The sequence below is a fragment of the Molossus molossus genome, unplaced genomic scaffold (assembly GCF_014108415.1).
Source record: "Molossus molossus isolate mMolMol1 unplaced genomic scaffold, mMolMol1.p scaffold_m16_p_4, whole genome shotgun sequence".
In the NCBI taxonomy this organism is placed as follows: Eukaryota; Metazoa; Chordata; class Mammalia; order Chiroptera; family Molossidae; genus Molossus; species Molossus molossus.
Genome location: NW_023425377.1, coordinates 81,217,932 through 81,225,981, shown reverse-complemented (window position 1 = coordinate 81,225,981; position 8,050 = coordinate 81,217,932). Strand labels below are relative to the sequence as shown.

The 8,050-nt window shown below is 60.5% G+C and overlaps 1 protein-coding gene across 3 annotated transcripts; it reads right to left on the bottom strand.

Annotated features, from left to right (window-relative positions):
- Positions 1 to 646: 646 nt before the first annotated feature.
- MIDN (midnolin) lies at positions 647 to 7,803 on the bottom strand. Of its 3 annotated transcripts, none has more exons than XM_036241075.1 (8): positions 7,571 to 7,803; positions 6,453 to 6,540; positions 6,216 to 6,278; positions 4,085 to 4,213; positions 3,704 to 4,000; positions 3,356 to 3,503; positions 2,917 to 3,177; positions 647 to 2,260 (listed from the first exon to the last, which is right to left on the bottom strand). In XM_036241075.1, exons 1-8 carry the CDS (start codon positions 7,801 to 7,803, stop codon positions 1,983 to 1,985), a joined length of 1,497 nt encoding a protein of 498 aa, XP_036096968.1. In that variant the 3' UTR covers positions 647 to 1,982. The 3 variants fall into 3 exon arrangements, with proteins under 3 accessions (XP_036096968.1, XP_036096969.1, XP_036096970.1); XM_036241076.1 differs by having other exon boundaries at positions 3,356 to 3,500; positions 7,571 to 7,727; XM_036241077.1 differs by lacking the exon at positions 4,085 to 4,213.
- Between the last annotated feature and the right edge of the window lie 247 nt (positions 7,804 to 8,050).

Sequence of the window (8,050 nt, the reverse complement as noted above, 5' to 3'; positions counted from 1 at the left end):
GGAGGGATGGGGGCTCAACCAGACCAGAGGGTAAGGCCCCGGAACCCTTGCTCATACCCTGCAGGACTCCCAGCCTTGGGTACCAGAGGTGGCCTGTCCGTCCCTCTTCTGTAGGGGCAACTTCCTGCCCACCCTCACTCCAAGCCATGGAGGGGGCCTGGGACCCACTGCACAGATGGTGGAAATGCAGTATCACACCCCATACCACTCCCAGGCATATAAAACCAACCTCTATCATACTCTGGAGCAGAATACCTTCCCCCCAGGGGAGCAGGAGGGACTCTCACTTGTGTCATTTTCTGTTTATTACTTGAAACCACGGTGTTTGTGTAGGTTTTTCCTTTTCATACAGGAAACTCACGAAAGGCGCAGGCACATCCCACAGCCTGACCCCCACCCCCAGGGTGGGCAATGCTTTCTTGGGAGGGGCATGGTGAGGGAAGCCCCCCCAGCCAGTTCCTGCCTGGGGCCTCTACCCTCAGACCCTGGGGAGCACAAACATTATTTAAAAATTGTTTTAAAAAAAAGAGAACACATTTAAATAGGTATCAAGACAGTTCTTCAAAAACAAACCCACCCCTTTTCCTTTTGGAAAAAAATCCTTGACCCCTAACCTTCTGACCCCTCCCTGCCCACCCCCCCCCATTTTTACAGAGCTACAGTTAACACATGATGTTCACATCTGAAACCATTAATTTGAAACACATAGTGGGGAGGGTGTGAGGACCTGGGGTTCATCTACAAGTAGGACAAAAGGAGGGAGACAGGCAGGGGGTGGGGTGTCCTGCAGGACAGACAAGTGGTGGTGGTGGGGAAGGCTCTCCATTTATCAGTAAAAAAGTGAATGAAAAATAAACTCCACCCACATTGAAATGGCCCCAATTAAGGGGGGGATCCTGCCCCCTGCTCTGGGGGCCAAAGACCCCTGGGGCATGGGCATGAGTGGGGAGGTTCCAAATTAGACCAGCAGCAAACCCCACCCCCTAAGGGGTTAATGCTACAGTGTAGCTCCTAACCATGAGATTCACAGCTCAGCACCCCCTCCCCTCTAGGTTGCAGGTGGGCCACCCCCAGACAGTCCACAGGCCCAGATCCCTCAGGTTGGGCTAAGCAGGGCTGGGGGCATGTCCCCTACTCCACAGCCATTTCTCTCCTGATTTTTCAAGAGACTCCCAACTACTATTGGCTCAGTCAGAAAATTAACAGTCTATAAATACCCCGAGCTCAGGGAAAAAAAAAGGGGGGGTGGGGGTGGGGCTGGAGAGTGGCATCAGAGGATACCGCACAGTGCGTGGCCAGCAAAGGCTGGGGATAGGTCTGTTCCCCTCCCTCCCTTTTCTGCCAAGAAAGGGTACCACACCCCCACTGGAACCCCAAGGCAGGCCTCAGGCCAGCTCTCCCAGAAACAGCTTTTCTTTTCCAGGAAAAAGAAACCAAAGAGTAAAAAGTACAGACGTAGGAGAGACAGCCCTGGTCGGTGCAGCTGTGGGGTCCTGTGAGGTGTTTGGAGCCCTGTGAGGCCCTGCTGGCTAAGGGGAAGCCAGAATTGGCAGTGGGGGTTCTCTTCTCTGTGGCCCCCTCCTGTTTGTAAAGTGCATATGAGGCATCTACATTTTTTACTTAAACCTGAAGAGGGTGGGGGAGCAGCAGAGCCAACAGAAGGGGTGGGGCCGCTTCATCTCTGCTCTGAACCATCTGGAAAGACTGCTACATATTTGGAGTTTGGGAAGGTGGACAGGGAAGGACGCTGTGTGGCTGAGGGTGGGGGCAGAGAGGAAGAAGTGGGGAGGTATGAGCTGAACCCAGGAGGCAGGAACCCAAGGCCACAGAGGATTTGGAAAATCATGGTGAAAAATCAGATTTTTAAAAAACCAGAAGGATGCTGGCTGAAGAGGGCAGGGCTTCCTGCAGTGCTCACTGCCTGCACCCCTGAGCTGGGTGATGCTCTCAGCCACTCTGGGCAGGGGCAAGGGATGAGGTTCCTAGGCCACCACAAACTCTGACTTGATGTCGGGGTTAACTTCTGGCTTCCAGACAGATTCTTCGAAGTCAAGGCCCAAACCCGTGGCCTCACTAGGGCTGCTACCGCTGCCTCCAGGGCTACTGTCGCTGCGGCCGGCCTTGCGGCTGGGTGGCCAGTGGTAGGGGCCACGGGCATCCCGCCGGGCCTTTCTGCGAAGCCGTTTCTGCTGAAGCAGCAGCTGCAGGCGCTCCACCTTGCAGCGGGTGGCTCGGTTCTCTGTCTGCCGCAGCCGGTCCCCTGCAAAGGAAGTAGTAACTGTGACCCCCTGGGAGAAGCTGGACCCCCAGCAAATTCCTCCCAGTGTTAGGCACAGCACAGAGGGAGCCAGCCAAGAATATCCATTGAATGAATCTCCAGTAGATCCCTGGGAACTGCAGATTTATTAAAACTTGCTCCCAATGTCCAGCATACCAGCTGTGAATTGTGAGGGCAGGGCCGTGTCCAAGACAGGCACTCAGGACAAAGACACTGCATGAATTAACTGCAGCTTGAGCCCTTCCAGCTGCTTCCATAACTCAGGAACTCAGGCTTTGGCCTCAGTTTCCCCTTCATGGCCTGGGCTGAGGAGCCCAATGGACAGAGTGCCAGTCTGCACCACCCCGCATTTATAGGGTAAAAACAGGTTGGGGAACATGGCGTTGTCGCATAGGAGGGGAAGCCAGGCCCCCTGCTGCCATCTGGAGAAGGTGCCCAAGGCGGATGAGGAGGAACCCACCGCTCAGGAGGGCACAAGGACACTTTATGCCCTCAACACACACACCCTTCTCTCCAGGCTCTCCCAGAGGAGGCTGAGTGGCAGCGGGTGGCTCCCCAGCCTGAGGTGGGTCAGCTGCTCTGAGCTGCACACAGAGACCTTGAGTGGTGAGGATGGGCAGGGTGCCCTGGACACTCACCCATGGGCTTGCCCAGGCGGGCCTGGCTCAGGGAGGCTGGGGCTGTGGCCGCCAGCTTCTCACAGGAGGTAGTTTTGGGGGCGAGGTCTGCAGTGGGTGAGGCAGGTGCACACTGGGCGTGGCAACGAAGTTGGGTCAGTGATGGGGGCATGCCCTGGTAGTGCCGCGTGGCACTCAGGAGGTCATTGAGGATCTGCAGGATGGTGCTGATGTCCCGCCGAGGCCGTCCGCTGCTGTCCTGGCAGTTGGGGTGCAGTGTGCCTTCAGGGGACAGAGTGTATTAGTGAGTACCCAAGGGATGGGGCCCTGGGGCAGGAATGTCATAAAGACCCCTACCCATGCATGGGGGACACAAAGCCTGCTTTAGGTCACAAGTATATGTGAAGATTAGAGGGTGGGATGATGAGAGTGTCCCACCCATGAAAGCCAAAACACCTACCAGAGAAAGTCCCTGAGAAGACCCCCGGGGCGTGGTTCACGAAGCTCTCGATAATGGCACCAGGTTTTCGGGAACGAGATGTGGGGTTGCCCCCAGGGGTGGATGTGGGGCTGGCACGGGCACTGGTAGCAGGGGAACAGTCCATCTGCTGATAGGGGAGGAGGAATATGAGCTTTAGGTATAAGCATAAACCTTGGGGTTCAGGGTCCAGGGATCACCCACCAATCCAGGATCCAGCAATGGCCTTTGAAACAAGGAATGCAGTAGGGGCTGAGTCCCTGTACCCACCCACCATGTCCAAGAACAGCCTGTCCTTGGGTTCACAGGGTAAGCCCTTCCCAGACTCACCTCAGGGCAGGTGGTGGGGGCTGAGTGGGAACGGAAAGAGCCAGCTGTGACAGGTGAGGGGGATGAAGGTGCAGGGTTGGGTGGGACACGGGTGGTGCTGGACACTGGCCGGCAGGGAGAGGACACAGGGTTGGTCATGCTGGGGTCTCCACGTGTGGCAGCAGCTGCAGCAGCCAACACATGGCGGTGCTGTAGTGGGGCATGCTGGGCCGCAAGTTGAAGCTGGACGAACATCATGTGGTCACCCACTCGAAGAGCCAGGGTGAGTGGTGAGCGGCCCGACAAGAAGTCACTGACCTGCAGAGAGCAGCCTGTCAGCCCTAGGACCCTGGCCCTAGGCGCTCCCAGCCCGGCCCAGCCCGGCCCCCCACGCTGTGTGACCTGGGGCCTCTCGCCGCCCCTCTCTGGGTTCTGGGGTCCCTGTCGGTGCCACGGATGCTTAAATAAAATGAATCGGTATTTCCGGAAGCCGCCTCCGCCAGCCCGGCCCGGCCCGGGCGCCGCTGGGGGCTGTGGGGGACAGAGGCAGGTCAGACAGGGGGGCCTGGCCCTCCCTGGCCAGCTTGGTTCTTTAAAGGGTAAACTGAGGCCAGAGGGGGCAGGGCCTAGCCAGAGATCACTGCCCTCACATAACCCTCACCTTGTACCTTTTCCCCACCCTCTCAAACACCCAGATCCTCTCTGCCTGCAATTATGGCAGAGGGACCTATCTTAAGCCCCCTCCCAGTTAAGCCACAGGGGTGGGCAGCAAGTGGGTGCAATTGCTGGACAAATTCTTCATCCTAACCTTTGCTTTCTCAAGATAAATATTTATCTGCCCTGGGCGGGGCAGAGGCTGAGAGGGAGGCGTCACTGCTTCGGGAAGGGGCCCTGACTAGTTCCCTGGAGCCAGGGTTCCCCGGGCCTGAACACAGCCCACGCAAACATGAACCCTCCAATCGGGGTCCCCTTTCACAGAGGGTGTGGGGTGCCTCTGACCCCTGTCTATACTGGGGCTAGGACAGCACAGAACTCTCCCCAGGGGCCAGGCTGGGGGGGGGTAGGTTTCTGAGAAGTGACAGAGGCTGGATGACTCAGAACAACCGCCTCCCAGCTCTCCCCTGGCAGCGGCTGGCGTAACCTTCTCTACTTGGGGGCCTTGGGGAGGAGGCGAGGGAGGCAGGCAGAGCGAAGCCCCCACCCCCATGCCTAGTCTGTAAGACCCTCCCCCACACACAGAAATGCCCCTTGCAGGAAGGGCCTGGGTGGCTCCCAAGAGCAGCTGGGGCACCCCCTCACTCCCTCGGGCAACTTCCTCCCTGGGGAGGGCAACCAGGCAGGCATGATGCGGTGTCAGGCAGGGAGCAGCCTTGGGAGCCCAGTTGATCCACCCAATGCTCCCCCTCCATCTCCCTCCTGATGCAGGCACCCTGGGGTAGATTTGAACCAAACACACAGGGTCCCCCCTTGGCAACCACAACCCACCCCCTAGGAGCAAGGAGCTCAGTTCACATCTGCCCCAGGAAATCAGGAGCCCCCTTGGGGCTCTAAGGACTCCTGTTCTTCCTCTACCCGCTGCCCTTCCTGATGACAGACCACCCAGCTCCTGCTCTCCCCCCTCCTCCACACTAGCTGGCTGGTGAGGGCAGGATGCTACATGTCGGGGAGGGGGCGAGGGCCTCAGGCAGGAGGAAGGGAAGCGGCTGAGCAGGTTTCCTGCGGCTGGCCAGCCCAGACAGGGAGGCCTAGAACCTGCCCACCCCCTCTAGGGGAGGGCAGCAGCTTGCTTCCCCCACCCTGGCAGAAGGCGGATAGCTGAGGCCTGTGTCACCCTCCTGGGAGGAGGCCCTGCCGCCAGAAAAATGAGAAAAGGGGGGTGGGGGGGGGAGGCTGCAACAAAACCGGGAACCTGGGTGTGGGCCAGCCCAGGCCTCCCTCTTCATCTCCCTCTAGGCTGCTTACTAAATATTTTCCTAACATCCTGTGTTAGCTTCGTTGGGTGACTGGTTGCATGCCCCCCCCCTTTTGGGGCAGAGAACAAAGGCCAGAAAGAGGGGGAGGGGTGACTACCCACCCCTCACAATGGGGTCAGGAAAGGAGAAAGACAGAAGGACTGTCACCCAGGCCAGCCCCTCCCTCTCCCCACCAGCAAAAATTTTATAAAGGTCGCTCTGGGGAAACTTAAGTGGCCCTGGAGGGGGGGGCACTCAGGGACACAGGCCCTGAGGGTGGGAGCCTAGGCCAAGGTCACCCGGCAGGCAGGCTTGTGAAAGCTTGCCCCCCTCCCCCATGGCAGCCACCGTGGGAGAGAAGGCTTTCAAGGTCAGGTGGTGAGTGCTGGGGGGAGGGGGAAGAGGAAGCTGGGTGACCAGGCCAAGCTGGCAAGAAGGCGGGGCAGGAAAAGTCCCCTCCCCACAGGCCTCCTGGGAGCAGAAACAACCCCAGGTTCTCCAGAGGGGCTGGGCACTGGGCCTGCTAGCCCGTGGGCTAGGAGGGGCAGCTAGGAGGGTGGCGTGCAGCTCACAAGTCTCACCTGTGTCTCTGTTAAGCTCTCCAGGGCCTGCATCACAGACTGTTCTGGCCTTGAGGCCTGAGACTACAAAGAGAGGGAGGGGAAAAAACCCTGAATATGCATTGTGGGCTGGGTACCCGTGTTGGGAGGCCCTGCTAGGTGGGGGGTGGGGGGGTGGGGGGTAAACAGGTGTGATGGGGACCAAACTGGCATGAAAGGGCGTTGCCCTCCCATGTTGGGTCCTCCTCAGCCATTTACCATGAGGCCCGCCTCCACGGTGGGCACGAGAGTCAGCTTGCTGCCATCCCCCACGCCGAACTCCTGTAGCTTCCCCGAACTGAGCCGGCTGGGGGTGGGGGGGAAGAGGAAGGAAGAGGGTGAGGCTACAGCAGAGACCAGGCAGGGACGCGGAAGCAGAGGCTGAGGTAGAGGGTTGTGAGCTGTGCTTGCTGAGAAACAGAAGTCCTTCCACCCCCTCTCTATCTGGACGCCAGACCCAGGGCCCTGAGAGTGGGGACGAGGCTCACCGTCTGGCCCTGGAATCCCATGCTAGTAGTTCAGACCCATTCTCTCAAGGAACCCCAACTCTGGACTGGGGCACCCTATTTGCACCTCAGCAAGACACTTTTACACTACCTAGGTCCCATTGTGCCTTGTGACACCCTCCCAGCCACCTCAGGGCCAGCCCTGCCTCTAATTCAGGAACTCCGGCCCTGGGCTTCTCTTTGTGGGGCTACAGGGCTTAGCCTTTAGGGGCTTTGCCCGGCCGGGCTCCCCCTTCTTCCTCCCTCCCTGGCGCAGGCTGCTGCTGCTCAGACAAAGGAGACCCTCCCCCTCCCGCCCCTCCCCCACCGAGGCCCCTCCGCTGGGGATGGACACAGCGTGTCCCCGGAGGCCCTCAGGAGGAGGGCTCCCGGGCCTGGAGGCGATTTAAATATCATGGGGGAGGGGGAAGCTGAGGGAAGCGTTCGGTGGCGAGAACAAAGCGGGGAAGAGAGACTCAAGTCGGGGGAGACAGCCAGACGCAGAAGGGGCCGCCGAGCAGATGCGGAAGCCTGCAGAGACGCAGGCAGGGGAAGCGACTGCAGCGCCCCCCCAACCCCCGCACAGCCGGGAGCACCGCGCCGTCCCGTGGCTCCTACTGTCCCATGAGGGGGGTCGCCTAAGCCCAGCCCGAAGCACCCTCGAAGCCGCCTTTGTGCAGCGACCCCAGGCGAGGGAGGGGGCCGAAGCAAGGAAGGCCGAGCAGAGGGCGCCCGAGAGCGCGCCACCGCCCCCTCCCCCCTCCCCCCCGTCTGGCCGCCCCCTTCCTTCCCAAGCTGCGAGCTCTTTGTTCCTGTCCCGGGGCCGGGGCCGGGGCGGCGCTCGGTACCTACGTGTCTTTGTGGAGCAGCGCCAGGCGCTCCTTGGGCACTTTGAGGCGCTGGGACAGCCGCTTCCGCAGCCCCTCCACCGTCTCGTCGGGGGACACCGACAACTCGTAGCGAGTGCCCGTGGTGCTGTGGATGGCCAGGCTCATGGACGCCGCTTCCGCCGCCGGGCCCAACTCGCAGGCGCCGCCGGGGGCCCCGCGCCGGCAGCTCCGGGCGCCGCCGGGCTGCGGCTCCATCCCCGGCCCGCGCTGGGGGGCTGGGGTCCGCGGGGCACCTCCAATCCTCGCCGCGCCTCCAGGCAGGGCCGGGGCTCCCCGAACCAGGGTTCTCAGGGACACTGGGGACGGGAGGCAGCGTATGTCCCCTTCGAGAAGGTCCCAGGAGCAAATGGCGAATCAAGAATCCCAGTGGCACTCCGGGGTCGCGTCGGCTCGTTGGGGCGCCTTCCGGGGGTGGGGACTGCACTTGCGGCTTCTTTCAAGG